Source organism: Postia placenta, assembly GCF_002117355.1.
Source record: "Postia placenta MAD-698-R-SB12 unplaced genomic scaffold POSPLAscaffold_2, whole genome shotgun sequence".
In the NCBI taxonomy this organism is placed as follows: Eukaryota; Fungi; Basidiomycota; class Agaricomycetes; order Polyporales; family Adustoporiaceae; genus Rhodonia; species Rhodonia placenta.
Window position 1 is genome coordinate 1,213,114 of NW_020169833.1, and position 22,116 is coordinate 1,235,229.

Sequence of the window (22,116 nt, forward strand, 5' to 3'; positions counted from 1 at the left end):
TTGACGCGTATCACAGGATCTACTATCTACATGGCTTATACTAGAAGTGGCACTCCGTCGTCATTTCAGACATCGCCAAGAATCTGCACTAAGACCTCCTTCACCGTTTTCCGCTCGTAAACGCTACCATCAAGTCGAGGGTTTGGTCCCCCGTCAGGCAAATGCTCGACCGCAGGCCAGTTTATGCTCCCTAGGATCTCCTCATCAGGCCCCCCACGCACCCTGAGATGATGCGAGACAATTCGAGGGAACACCCTCGCCACATCTACCTCCGATACATCCCACACGGCGACTTCGTTGGTGTCCCCGAGCATCGATGTCTTGTCATCTGGGTCCACTTCATCTTCAGAGGCGGGCATACGGAATGGCAGATTGACCGGCATAGGCTCATCGGTAGCTCCATTCCCACATATCGCTTCTCTGTCACTAGCCCCGTCGCCGCGCCGCGCCCAATCGATTCCTGTCACGCCTTTCTCCCACTCCGCGGGTTCTCTCGTACTCAAACTCGTGGTGCTTGCATGCTCTGAGGCCTCCCCAGGCAAGCCGCCGGCGAACCCCGCACGCAGGAGGTCCGCCCCCACCGAGTCGCCGGCAATTACACGGAACGCGCGCACTAAGGCGTCTGCGTCGCGATGTGTGCGCCTCGTGAGGAGCGTACCATCGAGTAGCGGATGCTGGCGCGCAGCGTAAAATAAGTTGCGCAGATATGCGCTTAGGAATGGGTGCATGACAGTGCGTGCGGATGAGGCGCGGAGGAGTGCGAGCTCGGCTGGCGGAACAGGCGGCGATATCGGCTTGGACGTGGACATGGAGGGAAGCGCGAAGAACCGGGAGGGTGGCGAGCGGAGGGGACCACTAGATGTAACATCGGAAGGTGTGGGTAGCGAGTGCGGAGTCGCGAATGGGGAAGCGAGTGGGGTTGAGCTTGGCGTTCCGCGATAGGCTGCGTATGCGTGGCGGACTGCAGGAGATATGACAACGTCTGTGCTCATAGCAAATTTGTCTAGCTGTGATGTATGAATTTAGTGTGGCAACTCAGGAGCGAACTAACTATTACTGACCAGTGCGCCTAGCAGTGCAGGTCGGTCGTGGCCGTCTGCTTTGCACACATATATCATAATGAAGTCGTCAGGAAGGTTCCAGGTACCTTCCTCGTTCAAACAGCTATTTGCGCTTGCCATTTCTTCCTCGAATATGAGGCGTCTCTCGGCAAGTGCTAGGCACAAGGCCCGTTGGGCGGGAAGCGATGCATGCTCAAGCCCAGATACCACGACAGCTTTGGGGAGCACCGGCAGTGGCTGGACATCGTCAGTGTCATTCTCGCCAGTACCGGCCTCCGGGACGACCTCCCGGTCCGACAAGACCGGGGATGGCACAGACATCTCGTCCAGGAACAGCAGGCGATCCGCTTGAAAGCGGCGTGAGCGTAGCGTGGACGCGGGCGAGGAGGCGGAGATGAGGGGGCGTCTAGACGACGCGAGAGACACGCCGTCAATAAAATGGTCTGTGCTGTTGTCGTCGGTGCTCTCCCGCTCCATTGACCTCGAGAGACGCAACGGAGACGGACGCGGCGTCTGAGAGAGAGAGCGGTGGGCGGCGGCGGGAGAGTGAGGTGGTCTGGTTGCTCCGCGAGCACTCATGTCGGCGCTGCGACGCACGGACGAGGACGGGCGCCGGAAGAAGAGGGAGCGAAGGAACGTATCGGGAGACTCACCCGTGCCCATGCGCCCAGGGCGCGGTCTGTTCTTGCATGAGGCCACTTTCTGGGTGGGGATTTTGTGCTTGTGAGTAGAAATGCCAAAAACTGTGGTCACCATCTGAGCCGCGACGTCAACTTGTTTTGTGTGCAGAGACATGAAACTAGCGCACCAAGCTGACGAGGTGCACCAACAGCGCCACATCCTCCTCTCTGGTTCTCAGAATAAGATTAGCACAGGTCCATGCTTCGCCACGAGCGGGCGCCGAATCCTCCCATCCCAGACCTGCCGTGGTGTGCGTTGAGAGGGCGGGTGCGTCGACACGCGCAATCAAACAAAGTAGTACAGACTGGAGGACGACTGAGTCCAATGGGAGTCCAGGGTGAACTGTAGCGATGCGGGTGAGGAGAGAAGGAAAGTAGGCAGATGTTCCGCGCTCAGCGAGAGGTGGTTGCGCATCAGGAGAAGCCATGCTCGAAATCACTGCGTTTAGCCCAACCGTTGGATGGTCGACTCAAACCGGCCCATGACACTAGGTTTAGACCTCTAGAAGATTCTTGAGTATGAGCCAGAAACTACGCGAACGCGAATACACAAGCACTAAGCAATAGCCATCTCAAAATCGAGGTCAAGTGACTAGCGCTGGACTGTACATAGATGTACTACGTCGGTGGCGCGAATCGAAGCCGGGGATTTTCCTTATAACGTTACACACACAGTCCACTGATAACTCAGTAGCGTGAACACCTCCCTCAAACCTGCTCAGACTTCGGATAGCCTAACGTTCAAGTCATATTCCATTGGGATACATCATGATCTCGTTCATTTGTAAAACAATTCTTGATGTGAGACGACTCTTGCCATTTACTTTGTGATCGTCTAGAGCTCGAGCGCAAATTCTACTTGTACGCTTCTCTTCTCAAACCATCAACTATGGAGTCTTCTAAAACTGATCAATGATATCTTATGTTGAATTTCATGCTTCATCTACGTGAATGACGGATGCAAACAGGTTGCTATACCTGCTGAGATCCCCTATGTACTGAGTCTATTATCCGGCTGTCTCAAGGCACTCGCAACTATTTTGCAAAAACGGCCTCACGCTATATCCGAATTACGAATTCTTGAGCAAAGTTTGATGAACACTGCCCTTCGGCTATTGAACATCATATATGCATGCTACCCACATAGGCTATGGTCGCACCGCAAACGTTGATGCTGGTAAGCAGCCATGCTATGTGTTAGAAGGCAGTACTCATTGACTTCTCAACAGCATGCCGCTTATTTTACTCAGAAGATGCATTGCCTGGCTGCAAAGCATACGGTCACTATTTGGTGCAGGCACCATGTCTGTCTTTAGGCGTGTCATCTCTCTGTCTAGTTGCTGGCCGCAGTTTTTGCAAGTCAAGCACCAAGATGAGCAGACTAGGCAAGCGGCCTCAGCTGCTGAGGTCCCGCTCCCGACAGCCCCGGTTCTTCCATTCGACGTTTGGGACTTGGTTATCGACCGTCTCGAAGACGACTGGGACTACAATACCATCCGAGTCTGCTCCACAGTTTGCCAGCGGCTTCGAAGAAGGTGCAAGGATTGCTTCCCAGAAGCCGTTTACCTCCATAATCGCGAAGAGATCGCATACCTCAGTAAACTGAAGGCCCGCGACTGGAAAGGGCCTGAGCGCGTCTGGATGAGAGGTGGCATCCGGGGGGCGGGCCGCAAACCCATTCCTCACGTCGGCGCCTTCGCAGCGATGCTGGCACGCAAGTGGCCGCGCATGGACTCGCTCGGTATCTCGAACGCAGAGTGGCGCACCGGCGACGTGCATGGTGACGTTTTCCTTCATATATCGGCGTTCACCTCGATCCAAGACCTCCATCTCAGCAATGTCGTTTTCCCGTCCGTTCTCACCTTTGGACGTCTCGTTTGCGCGCTCTCCGGCCTCAAAGTTCTCACTTGCGACGCGCTTACGTTTGTGCAGCGTCAACTGCACCCTAGTGCCTTCCCGCAGGAGATTCCCCGACCCGCCCTGCAGACTGTGCGGATCGATGGGTGTTCCTTCGATGGCGTCGCATCATTCCTCATAGCCAGTGGCCTAAGCACTGGCCTACATACGCTAAACTTGCAAATGGATCGAGCTCTCCGCGATCAGCACGTTCACATAATGGACATACAGGCTCTGGTGGATACCACAGGCTCGTCGTTCTATGGGCTTGCCATGCATGCATACTTAGGCGGTGAGTCGCCTTTTTGTTCTCACGACACGCAGAAGGAACAACTATCCGCAGATCCACTCCCGAACGTCGCCAAACTGACCAGACTTGCTCACATCGACGTCCACCTCAACGTCAGCAATCAGAAGGACCGCTACAGCCTCAGCCCAGAATTCTTCTCCCGTATGGCGTCCTACGCGTTGTACAGCTTCATCGTGCAGTTCGACATCGAGCAAGCCAGCAACGCCGAGCAGGTGCATGCCGTTTTGGAGAGGCTCGTCCGGGAGTGCTGTGCGCCCCTAGACGCGCTCTTCGTCTTGCCGCCCTTTGTCAATCTTGCGCAGGCATGCTTTTATGCCGTAATCGTCCCTCAGTATGCGAACTACGTGGATCCGCACGTGTGGGACGAGATGATGAAAGCCCACATGCCATTGTCGTATGCTCAAGGCATCTTGAAGTTGGTGCTTTCAGTTTTCAATGAGGCTTATGTCGCTGATAGCCATTGCCAGAACTGCAATGTGGTTTACGCCGGCTTGATGTCGATGCTGCCTACACTATATACGGGGAGGCTCGCTATGATGATCATGACGTCACTGCATATCTAGAGAGCCCTGAGGCGACGTGGAATCAGCTGCTGCGATTGAGGCTGGGTGTCTCCATGCATGTCGCACGGCGGGAACACGAATGCTGTGCGCTGTACCTCAGTGAGAGATATACGACGAACACATGGTATACGATCATGTACCATCTTCGCTTGAATGGAAAGCGTCTACTTGCGCTCAGCGGCTAACGTTCATCCCACTTTCCAGCACTCTCCTGTATGCGTTTCTCACTCCAAGCTCATTCCATGCACAACTGCGAGATGGACGTGCATTCATACACTGCAACGAGTGTCTCTGTTATTACGACGCCGAGAATCTGTAAGACTGCACGCTCAGACCAGCCTCTCTATACTGCAAAAACACAACTGAAACTTTGATCTTTCGACCGGATTTCCTCGCGAGATGAGATCCCGCGCTTGTATAAGGTCTGATTGAGCAGACAAGAATAATGGAAAATGCAGAGCAGTATAGACATCTTGTATGCGACCTCGATCGATGTAAAAGTGGATGAAATGCCTAACTATACGAAGTGCAGACATTGCTTCAGGCGTGGCAATGTTCTCCGCGACAGTCCTGAGAAGGTCGTGTATATGGAAGCAGACTCGTCTCTGAAGACAAGATTCCTCTCGCAGGCTCGACCATCATATAACATGGACAGTGGAAAATATACGCGTTCACGTCGCCGCAGGGCACAACGGGCCTACAGAAATTGCAAGTTCAGGACACATGTAATAGTTGTATGTTATCGTCTACTGTCAGAGTACAAGAGGTTTCAAAAGACAAACAGATTTACATGGCATAGTTTGGTCTACAGCCATCTGAAAGATCGCCGAGGATGGTTCTCAGATTGGACTGCTTGCGGAGACCAGAAGTATAATCATTCTGTCTCCGCGCCTTCGGAGTCTCGGGGATTAGTGACGCGCACACAACCCCACATAGGCGCTGCTGCAACTTCAACTTGCGTGTCGCCCCTGTCACAACTTGCAGCGTCAGTCAACCACGCATTTGCGAGCTGTGACCACAACTTCAACTGCATCTATTATGATCACAGCAGATATCTCGCCAATCACTAATATGTCTCACCTTGAATGGCATTACATCGCCCTCCCTGTACCGTCACCCAGGAGAAAGACTTCTGCCTTAGTCTATCTTGAGCTTGAGCTGTCGCAATTCGATGATGTCGACACCGTCGAATCCCAAAACATGCATTACATGAACTGGAGCAACCAAATCAATACGGCAATCGACGACCAAGTGGTAAGTCACGTCGTAGTCATGACGCCGTAAAAACCTGGACGCTCACCTATTTTGCAGCCCGTCCACCAGAACGATGACCCCGATCGCACTCCGTATGCCTCCCCCATCATCATCGTCACTCCTCCACAACCGAGGTTGATTCCGCAGAAGCTGGAGCAAGAGGATGAGATACCGGGAGACCTGTGCCTTATAGGGAGTGTCAGAGAAGCCACGGGGACCAATCAGCCTAGTGTATGCCCAAATCCGCCTCGCAACTATGGTCTTAAGGAGTTGATGGTCACATATAGGAACGAGACAAGGTCACCATCCCGAGCGACTATCTTCTCCATCTCGTGTGGGAGGACCAGCACACCAACTTCCTCGGTCTAGAGATTGATGGGGAAACGAACATGTCGCTTGAACCTCTTGACCTCCCGGTTCCGAGCTGGTGAATGAGGCGGGCGACGGAGGTACTTCAGAGCCGTCTGTCAAAATCTAGCTCTGCGCATTATCATCGAGAAAGAAATATTAGCCAGGCATCCGCGAGCCAGAGGCGACAAAGTGTGCGTAAGGCTGATACATAGTAGCTGGTGAGGAACAGAAAAGATGGCGGATAGCTGAGCCAGTCGAGAACGGTGTCCTGATTTGAGCAGACGAACGAGGATCCTGTATAGCGATCTTCACAAATTCCAGGAAGTCAGAGAGCCATCGAAGTAGCCAGGATTCAGGTGGAGGCAAGGCAGAAGTACTTAGGGCTGTGCGAGATGGTGGTGGTCGACCGTCAAAGGATGACTCGATGAGCGACTGTTAGGTGCCGTGGGTGTCGTGCATGTTGATCGAAGCGCTGTCCCTTTTCTCCACTGCGCTCATGGAAGCAACAGGTAGCGGCGGACAGGCTGAGGGGAACCTCTCCGTTCACCTAATCTCGTGTATGGCGCTCAAGCTACTGTCGGTCATGAAGACATCCACGGTCTTGATGGTCATGCACTCGCGACGTTACTTGCGGCCTCAGATTGCTCTACTCCCTTGCGCTTCCAATCTTTGGCAAGTCTACACAAACGTCTCCCGGTGCTCTGACAGAGCTGCCTTGCTTGCATTCACTCAACGACTCACCCGAAACCACAGTGCTCTCCTATGGTGTCCACGCCTCCGCAGAAAAGATTATGTTGGTTACCTTGTTCGTCACAAAATACTTTTCTTAGCTTCATTAATGCTTTGTCTGCATGCCGCTTATGATTCGCCTGCAATCTTACGCACCCCCGTTACTGACTCATGGTCATTATTTTTCAATGACTCGTGACAAAATTGAAAGTGCATTGTACTTCGCTTGTCTGATCCAGAAGCAAGGCTTTACTATCCATGACATCTCGTCCATATCCTACATGTCTTGTCTCTGATAAACGCCCTAAAACCACATTTTGAGAGGCGCAAGCCACATGTCAATGGGTTCGAGCAACGCGCTCCACTTTTGGTCGTCCTCGTCCGGAAGAGCACCAAGGCGAGCATTCCGTGAGGCTACACTTTGGGCTTGGGCCTGCACGCACATGAACACTCCTGCGACCCTCTCTGCATCAACTATACAAGAACGCACCACAGGTTGAGTACCCGTCTCTCCAGAATATTCTTGAATCAATGCTCGATTGCCAAATGTGAGCTCGCTCTTGAGCTCCAACGATGTCGACTTCGGAGTGAGATGCGGGCCTCCGCGCGGGCTTTCGAGGTTCAGACTAGACAAGTCGGGGATGTGCTCTTCGTCGCTGTGTGGTGCAGACTGGATTTTTGGTAAGTGTCGACAATATTGTGGCGTCACGGTCGAGCTCCACTCACAGTAAGACTGTCTGTTCCTACAGCATTTTTTGTTCTCCAGTCCATACAGCACGCATCCTCAGTCACGAATACATCGTCTACATCCGGAAGGCTGATGTAGGAACAAGTGGCTGCTTTGACTCTGGTGGCGGGCCTGAAGTTGAGTGATCCAACAAAAAGGGCCATTGTGAGCTGCACTATATGGAGAGTAGTGAGTACAAGGTATATGTGGTCAAGCGTTACCTGAATGCAGGTGTGCGTACAAGGCAGGACTAGAGGCGCGATACTCACCGAATGTGTAGGAACAAAGGGACCTAATGGCCGGCGCCTACGCAAGGTGGCGCTCGTGATCGTGATCGCTGGTCCATGAGACACGCACGTTCCCACTTGCTAATCCTCATTTTAATACTTGTACTTTGAGATCATGGTGGACAGTGTCAGTGGATTTGCAAGTCTGAACCCCGTTCACGATCACCTTGACTTGGCTAGGTTGTCTATTGTCACGGACGTCAGCCGCGAGTGTGGACCCATCGCCTACCGTTACACTGATACTGGATAGCTTATTTAGGGTTAGAATATATGTACACACACAAAGATCGTGCCATCTGGTCCCGTATTGTCCAGACAAGAACGTGAGCACATGATAAGTTATGGAATGCCGTTGAACCTCTAGGTCTCTGCCCTCATGTGTTGTTGTTTGCTTAGGTCCTATACCAATAATCGACCAAAAGCCTCTTCAAAGGTTGAGCGCGGACGAGCAAGACGGTGATAATTGAACTCCGCTGATCGCGCGGACACATGTTTGTGGTCGAAGATGGTAGCCACTCTGGCGACCTCCATCTTTCATGATCCGCGGATGGTCAGCTTGCTATGAGGAGAGAGCTCAACTCACAAAGAGATATGCAGGAGCCACGGGTGGTATCGAACTGTGGCCAGCGCCTACTAGTCGGTGAGTATCCAACCTCGCGCGCCATCCCTCCCTCTCACAAAGCCTGGCAGAAACCAGTTTCACGAGCTTTTTGAGTATGTCCATGAGTGGTCTGGACAAAGGAAGCCCGCGTGGACTATCCACTCGTGTACTAGCGCCGCAATCCGGGGAAAGCAGCCCAGCTCACGCCCGGGTGTCATCAAACGATGTGTACACCACGATGTCGGATTCACCCACATAATGACAAGAAAGCCAACAGGCTTCCATGACGGAGCCTGACGGAGCCGAATACGATTTGGAGATCGAGGTGCACCGCTATGTACTAGAATTTGCGCGTGCACAAGGAACGCCAATATATTTCCCTCAATAGGGAAATACTTCGGGAAATTTTGCTGGACAGGTTAAGGTCCATTGAGGCGGGCTCCTTTTCGGTTTGAAGACCGCTAGGGATCCGAAATTCTCGCATTCGCTGACATCGTCGTTTCGGTTCAGCGCTCTCATCCGCGGAAGGCTATCTTCTGAGAATGTTCCCGCGTTCCTTCTGGCAACCCATGCTCCTGTGCTTAGCAGAAAATAATTAATTGCTCCGAGAACAAGCGAAAATCGGCGTCGCCTGTCGGCACGAGCTTAGCTATCGCAATGATTCTCTCAGTCTCGCTTCCCGTGAGCTGCTTGCGTTGCTCGGGCGCATATTATCCGGCAAGTTGACACGTACCACAGATCTGGTTGCAGGAATACTGCTCCCGTTTCACGACACTGTACATGATCCGCTCCCCCTCGTCGGTATAAATACCGCACAGCACCATCTGGCCATACTTCAGCTCAGAAACGTCGATCTCTATCAGCCTCGATACAGCCGTTATGCAACTCTGTCCGTTCACATATATCGCGCTTGCTGCAGTGCTTGCGACTGCCACCAGCGTTGTGGGCCATCCCTCTGTTGTCGAGTGAGTGTTGCCAGTGCACGACCAGCCGACCGTTCGCTGACGTAGCCATCCAGCGGCGTTGCCAAAGTCAAAGCCCGTCAGGTACTTATAGTGTTGTGGTTACGCGTGCTCGCTCATCGCATACGCTCTCACAGGTTGACGACGACTGCGGGAACAACATCGCCCTCCAGTTTGTCGACTCTGCCGGGGACAACTTTGGCGCGTGCGAGGATGTCGTCTACGAGACGTACTTGACGCTCGACAGACCTAACGACTTCTCCTACTGCACACAGCAGCTGTACGACTGCGCCGGAGTTGCGGTCTGCCATAGGGAGTTTAGGTCCTGCGACGTGGGAGAGCAGTACTGCGACGAGCTGCACGGCAGTTTTACGTGTATCAACTGATGTATGTGACGCATCTCACGAGTGTCGCTTGTGCTTTGATTGCGGTGTCTCGATTGTCAGATTACATACCGAATTAGAGCGTAATGCACAATTTGCCGCAATACTGTGTGGCATTGGTCTTATGAAACAATATGCCGAGAGGCTATGAGCGCAAGCGATGCGCTGAGAGTACAGTAGGACACAGTGATTTCGCAAAACACGATCGTGATTCGTAGCTTGGAAGGGCAATTTTTATGAAATCGCAAGATGTCAAGATCACGACTCGGAAACAACGCCATGCGGCTGACGTTATTGAAGGCGGGAAGCGCGGGGAAAGTGAGCCAACTTCATGTTCAAGGAGGCAGCTACCGTGAAAACAGAAGGAAGGAGCTGCGGCACCTGCATTATGCTCCACGGAAACCATGACTGGGTGCGTCGCATTGGTGATGCACGCCGATGGCGGTACTAAGATAGAGCAGTATTGCGAAGGGCGTTATGCCTTGCATTCGGTAGAAACGTCGCAGCTTCGTGCTCGCCTATGATCAGTAATTTTAGGCTGGTAGGAGGCGGCACACTGCTATGCCCCGAACGTCGAAGACGAGCCGGGCCGGGTGCAGGAGTCCGAACGTGCGGCCGAAGGGCAGGATTGTCTGGAAGGCGACATGGTTGAGGTTGAGAAAGAGAGGAAAGCCCCATATGCTACAGTCGCCCGACATGAATCCACAGAGTTGTCAGCTTAATTGTGCATTTCTCCTTCGATCGTCATCCCTGTGGTCCTGGTCATACAGAATGTTGACTCCAGTATTTTCGAACACCCTTCATTATGCATAATGGCCCCTGTACGGCCTGGCAGGATGATGCATTAGCTCATGTATATCCCGGATCCGGAGCTTGCGCTGGCTATAGCAGAACTAACAGCGATAGACATAAGACCTCCGCTCGCAAATTATACTTTGGGCAAGGTGGAGCAGAAATTCGCGGCAGGAGTCGCCAGTGGTGGATGCCGCGACACAGCGCTACTCGTAGGCAAGCATGTTAACCGACTGCACAAAGCAAACGCGTACAATCAACTAGTGTGCATTTCATCTACCTCCACCGCGGTGTGGAAGATCTCAGCAGACCTGCACAACAACCCTCCGGTGAGTTCCGTCGGATGGCGCGCTCAAAATGCACACAGATATCTTACCAGATAGGACCGACGCATTGTAGTGCCCCGCATAAGATGGTGCTACCCTTCCCGACGGAGATATGGTTGGGCATCTTCCACGGCCTCGCCAAGGAAGGCGAGTATGACACGCTGGAAGGATGCAGAGTAGTGTGCAGAGGGTTTCAACTGATGGCGGATGAGTGCCTAGCATACAACATGACGTTCAAAAGTCCAAAAGACGTCGAGCGCATCAAGATGAACTTTTCAGGCGATGCCAGTGAGGTGCGACGCTGGAGAGGACCACGACAAGTGACAATCCATGGCGAGGACTCAAGTGAAGACGACCGCGGACCCATTCCGCATCTGGCGACGTTTGCGTCGAGGCATGGAGGAAGATGGCCCTCTGTTGATGCGCTGACTATCTCCAACGCGCTGTGGCGGGCGGCGGATCTCGATGCCGACGCCGTCTTCCGCGATCTGTTTCGCTTCTCCATTTCCCGTCTCAGCCTCGATTACGTCGTTTTCCCGACGATTTTGACGCTTGGCCGGCTGGTGTGCGCCCTCCCCCGCCTCAAGCGTCTCGCTCTCTGGCATGTGCAATTCACTCACCAGCTTTTCGATGCTTCTACTATCTCCCAGTTCCGTCTTCTGCCGCACGCACAGCTGGAGATCCTCTTCTTGGGCAGGACGTTCGACTCCAAGTTTCCTAGACTGAGTCCCTCCTTCGTGGAATTGTCCGAATTCATTGCTGCCGTCAGTGGCCGAAAACACTTGATTCCTCATTCTCGTCCTACGCAGGCGTGTCTGTGGAGCGCCGTCCGAACACTGCATCTCTCGAGTGTCATCTTTCCCTCAGTTGCGACCTTTTCTCGCCTCCTGTGCGCCCTCCCCGCTCTCGAAACGCTCATCCTTCAGGGGCCATGTACGTTTGCGAAACACGGCGTCCGCCTCCGAAGCATGCCTGTGCTACCATCAGGCTTGGTGGTTGTCGAGCTGATGCTCGGCTTCAGTTTGCATTCTGACCCTCGCTCCGTGGCTGATCTTGTCGACTTCTTCATTGCTACTGGGACTAGTACCCAACTCCGAGACATTACAATTTCCTCGACTCCGTCTTTCCAGATGATGACACAGTCGGATGTCTGCCTCAACAGGCTCGTCAAATATTCTGGACAATCATTACGTCGCCTTAGCCTCGACCCATACATATCCTGGCCTCCTCTGGAAGAAAGCGATGCGTTGCTCCGTACAGACCAGAGTGCAGGTGCGTCTCATAGTACAATGATCCCGCCAAAGTGTTTACAATCTATGTATAAAGCCCCATATCTCAATCTTTCGGATAACGGGTGCCTCGAACAATTGGACCTCACAGTCAAAGTCACTGATGCAAACGATTCATGCTTGTGTACTCCTGTGATTGAGGTCCTATCACAAGTGACGTCCACGCACATATCCAGGATTACAGTGCAGTTGCACCCTTATGACTTTCCCCACGCCTCAATTGACGTAGACTTGGGAACACTGATCGAGGAGCTCCCGCAACTCGATGCTGTCCTCTCTCTGCCGGTCTTCGGCAACCTCATCCACGTTGCTATAGACGTCAGGACACTTGACAGGCCAAATGTCCGAGATGAGGAATGGGCGAAGGGCCTTATATTGCGCTTACCGACGCTTGATGAACGCGGGGTTCTGGGGTGCGTGTTCCATGCATTGGGGCAACCTTCCATTCATCTTGTTATGTGTTTATTCACAGCATACTGTTAAACGACACCAGGTATGCCGTGCGCTGACTTCATTATCTTTCTGGCTCGCTAACACTAGCTTGTCCAGGATCGGAGTGCATTGGGATTCTAAGGCCAGTGCTTGGAAACGTTATGGAGTTGAGAGAGGTGCCATACAGGACGTCGTGATAACTGACGAAGTGGTCGGGGTTGAGGACGAACGAGAGCCGCACAAATGACGCAGACAATCGTGCGACCCCTTACGACGACTCCGTTCCTGCGGCATTGCTGGTCATCTCGGCGTTATCGGCTGATGCACAGACACCTTACTCGTTGCTTTGAACAGACTCGCAAGTAGCTGTCGAGCTGGTACGCGATGATCGAATTGCTGGCTCGGAGACATTTGGGAACTTCCGCGCTAGAGGATGGTACGTCTGCCAGTACGTGCTAGCCGATGAGGGAGGAATGCAATTGACATATACTCATCAAGGTACAGATGTCGAGTCACCTATGGGCTCAGGATCGTACGCCTAGGGGCGGCCCAAATTGAGAGAGGGCTTGGCCAACAATATCTCTCTCGACTCGCATATCCTTCGAGCTCTCTGGCTGTTCCAGTCTTTGGCCGCCTTTCTCACTCTTCCCGAATCAACCTTGAACCAGCACAATGCACATTTACTCCAACGTGTGTCGCGCCCACAACTAGCGCTATCTCAGAGATGTATCATCAATTTATCCATGGTGGCTTCGGCTGTCACACGTTTCCCGTAGCACGAGTCGTCAAAACCTCATTAGCGGTATGGTAGTGTCTACGGGCACAGGCTATCACCGGGAATATGCTATAAATGCCTTCACCTCATTTGCTCTCTGTACCCTATGGCTCCTTGCTCTATTCTTTGTACGTGCTCATACTGGCACCATTTCGAGATCGCTTCATTCACGACTTGCTTCGTTCAGTCCTTATTTATACAGCGCCCAGCGATCTCGAGGGTGTCGTCGTGCCGTCTCGTTGTGCAGGAGCAACAAGTTAATGCATGTATTTGAGACATGCACCATTGAATTAAGCACGCGTCGGATAAGAGAGTCATATCGGACATGGGCAATAGCTTGGCCGGCACTTTGAGGCGCAAATGACAATGTGAAAGGTACAAATGCTACTCGAAGGGTATATCCTATGGCGGGAACGTCATCGGCAGTGATGACGGGCGTTGGCGCGATGGTCATGAAACCGGGCGTGTGCGCAGCGAACAAAAGCGCGTACCTAAGATGATCGCGAGAGCATCGCACGATACGCCTTGCTGCGAAGTGACACTGATATACAACGAGGACTTCTATGTCCTGGTCTGTAATGTGTGTATTCCACATACAAAGATTGTATGTACCTAGTTGCTCAGTCTCGTTCGAAACATTGAGGCATCACCGAGACTGGCGCGTTATAGGACGACACTGTTCAACCAAGTAGCTGGACCGCACATTTGGGTTCTCGATCGAGTTCTGATGGTACATCCGACACGCAAGAGCGTCAAAAGACGTCAGTTTTGAATATCGATGAAGGTGGAGGCAGTAGCCTGAGACTGCAGGAGGCATGGAACCGTGCAGAGCGGATGTGCATGTGTCGAATGAGCCAGTCAGTGCATTGTCCACACGACCAGAGATTATATTGAGATAACCCTGAGTTCACATGCACCGGGAAGAACTGCAACCCGCGGATCGAGTTTAACCGAAGTCGACCTTGGCTCCCCTCCCATCCGCCCATCACCCAGCGCCGCCCTGAGACAGGAGTCGGGTTGAACCCAATGCCAGCCAGGATGGGGTCGACACTGAGTCTTACTCCGCCCATAGACAGGGACACGCTCACCTCTCCCTGCCTCCTCCATCCTCCCTCTCGCTGTCCCCCTCTCTCGTCAAGAAGGCTCCAGTCGTCATCAGCATGGCCCCAGCACAATCTACAGTCGCTCCTCAATCTGAGCCGAGTCAGCTAGATTCAAGATGTACCATACTTCATTTCCACTACTTTATCAGTACTAATAGTACCATTTGCCAGGGTGGACTCCCGGCACGGGCAACAATGCTGGACTGTGGACCTGTAGCACCTGCCGTGATGGCTGCTGGTTACGCCTGCACTATGCCAGGCGTCATCAAGCTTCCACCACGCATCGACAGACCGTACTCTTTCGCCTACAGACCCCTGATCCTGACCTTCCGCCCGCGCCGTCGGCCAGCAACCTTCCCCATGTCATCGGCCCCCTATACCAGTTGCTCCACGACGTCACAGAAGCTGCATCCATTGACATGGCCCACTATTCGCCTGACCATGAAGATAGGATGGTCCTCGATTGGGAGGCCGACACAGATCAGCGGCGACTTGGGGCCCACAGCTGTGCAGACCGCCGTCGCGGGTCTCACGACGTCATTATATGACTGGCTTGCTGCTGACCCGGATAATGAGGTGCGAGGACAAAACGACGAGACGAGAAGGGAGGAGAGTCCGGGGGCACATGATTACAAGTCGACCGGGAGTTCTAGCCGGACGTCGTTAAATCTAGCAGCTCCGGGATGAGCTATGCACGCAACGACTGTGGCTTGCCGAGCGTTAAGCAGGATGTACTTCAGCCAGCACACTCAGTGTGATTCGAGCGTCGCTGACTCCGCAGAAAACTTGTCACCCATACCTTGATGTACGCAGATCAGCGTCACTACTCCTTCGCCGACATGGACCCACTGGCAGACGTACCGTGATTGTCTGGCGCAAATTTATCCACGGGTATACCGAACCGGCCGCTGCATTTTGCAGTATAAGTCCATCGTCGCACGCCGAATCAGCAGGTACTTGTGCATCCGTTGAATTCGACGAGGAAGGTGTCTGAGCATCGGCATACACGACTGGCGGAACCCAGACGGGCTGCGACGTTCCAGACACCACGTCTGAGTCGTCATGCGGGATTGTAACGGTGGTAGCGTTTTTGGTACGTCTGTCGTTGTTGGCACCAGCCCCTGCATCGGTTACTACAGCATCCTGTGCAGAGACCCTCTCGATCCTATGAGATCTCCATTCACCCATCTCTTCGTCCCAGTCCAGTCCCATACTGGATAAGCTGAGTCAGCGAGATGGAAAGGTGATGTACTCAGCACACGGCTTACTGGATACGATTCAACGCAATTCTGTGAATGAACACATTGTTATTCGAATAGCGGAGCGTACTTGATGAAAGGATTCGCACCTTAGAATACCGCGTGCATTGAGCGTTGGCAAACACAATTGTAGGCCATGCGCTGATTCTTTATCTCGTACATTCCGTCCGTCCAGTGTTCTAATGTGTATGATAACGTCGGTGAGATTATTGAAGATCGGCCGAGAGAACATGACATCAAGCTGTGGGAGGCCGTCCATCAGCTCTCCCAGATCTACGTCGAACTTTACACCAAGGAGATAACAGGGCCAGAAATTGACTTGAATCCTTGATATATGTGCGGATGTGACCTGTGACAGGATCTCGATCACAGGAGCGCACAAATGTGGTATATGTTCGTGATCGACGTCGACCGTGAGATCAAGACGTTCGAGGTACGTGTTACTAGACACATCGAAGTATGGGGCTATACATATGTATTGGTAACGTGGAAAAAAAACATATTAGGAGACGAACCTGCACTGTGATCTACGCGCCATTCATCGGTGTCTGAAGGTACATGCCCGAATGAGGATTGGTGCAATGAAAGATGGCGGAGTGATTGTGAATGTTTGACGAGCCTGTTAAGGGCTGCGTCGCACACTGTTGTGACCCGGGGTGACGAGGACAGACAGGCAGTAATGCGCCGAAGGTTTTCGCTGAGACCAGTCGCAATGAAGAAGTCAACAAGGTCAGCCACAGAACAAGTGTCCGAACGTAAGTTGTTCCCCAGGTGGACATCTGCTAGATGTGATGGTAATCCAGGGAGTACAGGAACATTTGTGAGGTCGAAGCCGTGTTTCACGAATGCGTATAGATCTTCTAGTTTGAGGCTTTTGAGTGCAGGGAGAGCGCACAGGAGGTGAGCAAAGGTAATGACCGAGGGAAACGTGACGTGGTCGAGTGTCAAACTTCGAACAGCATTCCAAGGAGACACCTGCGCAAGATTAGGGGAAGGGACTAGACATCTCCTATTACTGACAGCAGCCATGAGGTCGACCAACTCGACAAGGCAGGGTCTCAGCTCTGAGTCGTCGCGCCCATCGGTGAGGTAGAGTGTCTTCAGCTGCGTGCGCGGCAAAAGATGAAGTCGAGAGATAGAGCCTGCGACAAGGGGATGCTGACTGAATTGCACATCGCAGAGCGTAAGCTTTTTGAGGTGTGGGAGAGCGCAGAGCAGGCGGCCAAACGTCAAGATCGATGGCAAGATGATGTTGATGATGCGGAGCTTGGTGATCGTAGATGCGGCCAGATCGCGCACGACGGCATCCAGATCAAGATCCCGCGCCCGCCACACCGCATCGGTGATCGACAGCTCCTTGACGCGGGGCCATCTCCCTGCGAGCCTCGATGCGAACGTCGCCAGATGCGGAATCGGCCGGCGCCCATCTTCCTGGTTTCCACCCAAAATGCACACCCTCTGTGGCCCACCCCAGCGTCGCAGTGACCTACCATCGGAAACATCCACCTTGATGCGCTCCACCTCCTCTTATCACAAAACCTACAAACCCACCTTATAGCTTGATATTGGAGGGGGGGAGATAATAGCACTTAAGTATGGGGAGGTAATGCTGTTAAGCGCAACAACGAAGTGAATAGAACTGGGGGACAGGGTGCCCCAGGATGCTGCCTTATATACATGAGGGAAAACCCCCCAGGGACCGGTAATGGACCCCTGGTACCTAGCTGGGTAAGGATTACTAAGTATCATGTGCTCGATGATGTCATATATGATGTCATAGTCTGGCCCAGCCCTGCCCTGGGCCTAGGGTCCAGAATTGACCGGCCTATGGCCTAGTGCCTGAGCCTAGCTCCTACCTATGATGTCAGAATGATGTCATGGTCCAGAAGGAGTCTGGTTTCTATCTAGAAAAGGTCTGGCATCAGAGTCCAGCCTGATGTGTCCAGAACAAGATCATGTGTCGCTTATTTAAGCGGATAACCCCTTAGATATGTAGATGTACCCATATGCGGACGGATAAGTATGGATAAGTCCCTATACCCTTTGATATGTCCGCAGAAATAGCGGAAAAATTAGGTAAAATTAGGGAAACTGTGACACCTCTACATTCTTGAATCTCATGGACTCTCTTAGGCACTCCCTCGCCATCGGAAAGAACTCCCTGCACACCACCCTGCATCGTTCCAACGTGTCGTACTCACCTTCCTCGGCCAGGCCTTCGAAGATGTCTAACCATATCTCAGTCGGGAACGGCCGCACCATGGTATGCAGAGCTTCACAATGTGTCAGTGATCTTGTTCATTAGATGTCTGTATGCGTCATGATTGCGCTGTTTGAAAGAGCTCACCTGAATATCGCAGTATCAATGGGATGTCTGCCGTGGTTTGGCGAGCCACAGTCGAGACAAGGTATGCATTCATCTCTTGAAACTACTTATATACATGCAGGCCTTTGCATCATACTCATCTATCAATCATCTCTAACTATAGATGATGATCTACACATCATTGTCCGTTGTTAGGATGATTCATTCAAGCTACTGATACATCACTTTGCTAGGTACAGGTTGATACATTCGCTATTTTTGACAATCCTTAGTATGACATAGCTTCCATGCATCACCTTCCAATTCGACCTGTGCGACTCACGCAGGTTCAATCGTCCAGACCCTCTTCAAGTTTCTTCTGTTGTTCGCCGACGCTGGCCAATCTAAGCTTTCCTCACTTTGTCAACATCCCCCAATGCCACCGTCAACGCCCCTACTGGTCTTACAACAATGCTCTCGGCAAAGCAGCAGTGATTCGCGCAAGACATGCACCGTCTCAGTTGAGATACTGCTTCCGCTTTATCAGAAGGCCTGATCGATATCAGCAGAGACAGCTTTTGACGTGCTGACGTGTGAGATGCAGCACCGCTATTCAGCCCGGGTCCCGAGGGACAGTCTCACACTCGGCCACGTGGGACACCCACGCAAGGGACTTAACCTCTATCTCCATTTGTAGGTTTGCTGCACGTCCTACAACGTCTTTCTGAAGGAATCACGAGCTACGAACAACCTCACCATTCACAGGGCTGTGATCCTTGGAGGCTGGCGTCGCGCCCATACCTCCCATACTAGGGCCTCGTTAATCGCCGGAGCGAGGCTGTGCACCAACGTCTGTGCGATGATCGTATCCGGAGTACAATCGCTGCATGGACAACACTGCGTTGGCAGAGAGAAGTAGAGACAAGGCTAAAGTGGCTGCAGGTGTGGTAGGAAAAGCGAGATGTGCAGATCTGAGACGGATTCGGCGAATATATAGTATGGGGGCTTGTGGGAACAGCGAACATGAATGTAAAAGGATCCAATAATCTGATTTTGCTATAGGCGGGGACATCGCTGAGCTCGATGAGCCCAGTGTGAGCGACGCGCGTAACGGCTCCGACGTGGTGAGTCGTCGCGCTCGCGCTCCGTATATGGTGAGAAGTCGTGAGCAGCGCGTCGTAGAGAAGTCAACCTATCGTATACGAAGGAGGTCGAGGAAGGTAGAGACGAGGCTATAGCAGCGGGGAGTGCAGCAGAGGATACGTGATTTGTGATGATTCGAGACGGATTCAGCAAGAAGAGAAGATGGAACCTGGGAGTGGACATGAATACAACGAGACAGTGACTTCTAGCCAGATGTCGGTAAGCCTACCAGCTCCGGGATGAGCTATGCGCGCAACGGCTCTGGCTTGGCGGGTGTCAAGCAAGATGTGCTTCAGTCAACACGCTCGGTGTGATTCGTTTTGATATGAGCGTCCCTGGCTCCCCAGACAACTTGTCACCCATACCTTGATGTATGTAGACCAGCGTCAGTGCTCCCTCGCCAACATGCACTCACTTGCACACGTACCATGATCGTCCGGAGCAAATTTGTGCACGGACGCTCCCAAACCGGCCGTTGCATTTTGCAGTACAAGGTCATCGTCGCACGCCAATTCAGCGGGTACTTGTGCATCCGTATAATTCAACAAGGAAGGTGTCTGAGCATCGGCATATACGGCTGATGGCACCCAGAAGGGCTGCAATGTTCCAGACACCACGTCTGAGTCGTCATGCGGGATTGTAATGGTGGTAGCGTTTTTGGTACGCCTGTCGTCGTCGGCACCAGCCCCTGCATTGGTTACCCCAGCATCCTGTGCGGAAACCCGCTCGATCTTATGAGATCTCCATTCACCCGTCTCCATGTCCTGGTGCAGTCCACTCCTGGATAAGCTGTGTCAGCAAGGTGGAAAGGCGATGAACTCAGCACACAGCTTACTTGACATTATTCAACATAAAGCTGCAAATGAATAATTGTTTTTCAAATAGCGGAGCGTACAAGATGGACGGATACACACCCTAGAATACCGCGTGCGTTGACCGTTTGCAAACACAATCGTAGGTCCTGTGCTAGATCTTCATCTCGTGCATTGCATCTATCCAGCGTTCCAATGAATATGATAACGTCGGTGAGACTATCGAAGATCGGCCTAGATAAGACGGCATCAAGCTGTGGGAGCCCATCCATCAGCTGTCCCAGATCTACGTCGAGCTCTGCGTCGGGGTGATAAAGAGGCCTGAAAAAAATTTGAATTCTTGCTATATGCGCGGATGTGACCTGCGACAGGATCTCGATCACACGAGCACACAGATGTGATATATCCTCGTGATCGACGTCGACTGTGAGATCAAGGCGTTCAAGGCACGTATCACTAGACACATCGAAGTATGGAGCTATACACATGGATTGTAAACGTGAAAAAAGAAACATTTTAGGAGACGGACCTGCACTGTGATCTACATGCACCCATTCATTGGCCTCCGGAGATACACTGAACAATAGGGGTGGCATGAATGAAAGATGCTGGAGTGATTGTGAATGCTTGACGAGCCTATTAAGGGCTGCGTCGCATACTGTTGTTATCCGGGATGACGAGGACATATGGATAGTAATGCGTCGAAGGTTTTCGCTGAGACCGGTGGCAATGAAAAGGTCGACAAGGTCAATCACAGAACAAGAGTCCGAGTAACAGTGGAAGTCGAATGTCAGCTCGACATCTGCTAGATGTGATGGTAATCCAGGGTGCACAGGAACACTTCTGAGATCAAAGCCGTGTTTCACGAACGCGTATGGTTTGTGTAATCGCAGGTCTTCGAGTGCAGGGAAGGCGCACAGGAGGCGGACAAAGGTCGTGACCGAGGGAAACGTGACATAGCCGAGTATCAATCTTCGAACGGCTCTCCATAGGGACGCCTGCGCAAAATTGGCGGGAGGGGCTAGGCATCTCCTGTTACTGACGGCAGCCATGAGTTCGACCAATTCAACAAAGGAGGGTCTCAGCTCTGAGTCGTCGCGCCCATGGTCGAGGTCGAGTGTTTCCAGCTGCATGTGCGGCAGAAGATGGAAGCGAGAGAAAGCGCTTGCATTAAGGGGATGCTGGGTGAATTGGACATGATGGAGAATGAGCCTTTTGAGGCGCGGGAGAGCGCAGAGCAGGCGGCCAAACGTCAGGATCGACGGGAGGATGACGTCGTAGAGGTGGAGTTCGGTGATCGCAAAGGCGGCCAGATCGCGCACGACGGCGTCCAGATCGAGATCCCGCGCCCGCCACACCGCGTTGTAGATCCACAGATCCTTGACGCGGGACCATCGCCCTGCGAACCTCGACGCGAACGTCGCCAGATGTGGAATCGGTCCGCGCCCATCTTTCCAATCCGCGCCCTCGATGTACACGCTCACTGGCCCACCCCAGCGTCGCAACCCACCACCGGAAACATCCACCTTGATGCGTCTCGCCTCCTCTACATTCTTGAATCTCATGGACTCTTCTAGGCACTCTCGTGCCATTGGTGTCGCGACTTGAGGTCAAGCGACAGGGGAATACCTAAAAGCAAGGGGCGTCCGACTGGTTCTCACCGAAGCGATGGTGAGCGAGGCTCAAACCTAAGGCTAGGGACAAGAAAATGTATTAGTTAGTAAAGTAAGAAAGAATACAAAGGAGGGCTTACTGACCTAGGGACAAGAGGTCGAAACTGAGGTCCCTAGGGCAGCAGAGGCCGGCTTATATACATGGGGAGATTAGGGCAGGCTGTGCGCGTTGGTCCGTGCGCAGCTGGTCTGTGCGCAGCATGCCGACGCGGCCCCGGGGGCCGGTGAGTCAGAGCGGCTGCGTCAGCGGGGCCCGAGCTGTGCCGTGCACTGCCGTCCTATCTAATCTAATCGTACAGTAGATAACAACGCGTCCATATCAGGCAGGTAGTACAGAGGTCGCGGGTTCGAGCCCGCGAAAAAGGAAAAATTAAAAACGGCTAGACGCCGTGCCAACTCGTGA

General features: G+C 52.8%; 6 protein-coding genes across 6 annotated transcripts; 3 read left to right on the forward strand and 3 right to left on the reverse strand.

Annotated features, from left to right (window-relative positions):
* Positions 1-65: 65 nt before the first annotated feature.
* POSPLADRAFT_1043545 (hypothetical protein) lies at positions 66-1,752 on the reverse strand (the record flags this gene model as incomplete). The annotated part of the gene is made up of 3 exons (XM_024478339.1): positions 66-1,007; positions 1,062-1,467; positions 1,715-1,752. The coding sequence occupies 3 exons, from the start codon at positions 1,750-1,752 to the stop codon at positions 66-68; spliced, it is 1,386 nt and encodes a 461-aa protein (XP_024342818.1).
* A 1,144-nt stretch (positions 1,753-2,896) lies between these two features.
* POSPLADRAFT_1072852 (hypothetical protein) lies at positions 2,897-4,362 on the forward strand (the record flags this gene model as incomplete). The annotated part of the gene is made up of 3 exons (XM_024482554.1): positions 2,897-2,918; positions 2,971-3,929; positions 3,981-4,362. Coding segments are annotated over exons 2-3 (1,338 nt in total), but the record flags the coding sequence as incomplete, so codon positions are not given.
* Positions 4,363-5,581: 1,219 nt separating this feature from the next.
* On the forward strand, positions 5,582-6,195 carry POSPLADRAFT_1131240 (hypothetical protein; the record flags this gene model as incomplete). Its single annotated transcript, XM_024484045.1, has 3 exons — positions 5,582-5,764; positions 5,822-5,995; positions 6,052-6,195. The coding sequence occupies 3 exons, from the start codon at positions 5,582-5,584 to the stop codon at positions 6,193-6,195; spliced, it is 501 nt and encodes a 166-aa protein (XP_024342820.1).
* Positions 6,196-7,148: 953 nt separating this feature from the next.
* On the reverse strand, positions 7,149-7,735 carry POSPLADRAFT_1052698 (hypothetical protein; the record flags this gene model as incomplete). Its single annotated transcript, XM_024480304.1, has 3 exons — positions 7,149-7,277; positions 7,335-7,514; positions 7,571-7,735. The coding sequence occupies 3 exons, from the start codon at positions 7,733-7,735 to the stop codon at positions 7,149-7,151; spliced, it is 474 nt and encodes a 157-aa protein (XP_024342821.1).
* Positions 7,736-9,338: 1,603 nt separating this feature from the next.
* POSPLADRAFT_1131267 (hypothetical protein) lies at positions 9,339-12,890 on the forward strand (the record flags this gene model as incomplete). The annotated part of the gene is made up of 10 exons (XM_024484053.1): positions 9,339-9,424; positions 9,478-9,505; positions 9,559-9,723; positions 10,023-10,122; positions 10,152-10,216; positions 10,350-10,490; positions 10,653-10,925; positions 10,976-12,194; positions 12,249-12,630; positions 12,752-12,890. The coding sequence occupies 10 exons, from the start codon at positions 9,339-9,341 to the stop codon at positions 12,888-12,890; spliced, it is 2,598 nt and encodes an 865-aa protein (XP_024342822.1).
* Positions 12,891-15,170: 2,280 nt separating this feature from the next.
* On the reverse strand, positions 15,171-21,632 carry POSPLADRAFT_1132564 (hypothetical protein; the record flags this gene model as incomplete). Its single annotated transcript, XM_024484230.1, has 14 exons — positions 15,171-15,209; positions 15,383-15,734; positions 15,870-16,245; positions 16,292-16,295; positions 16,339-16,755; positions 16,801-17,304; positions 17,881-18,053; positions 18,128-18,209; positions 18,505-18,660; positions 18,887-18,923; positions 19,634-20,017; positions 20,064-20,084; positions 20,143-20,518; positions 20,570-21,632. 14 exons carry the CDS (start codon positions 21,630-21,632, stop codon positions 15,171-15,173), a joined length of 3,984 nt encoding a protein of 1,327 aa, XP_024342823.1.
* Positions 21,633-22,116: the final 484 nt, after the last annotated feature.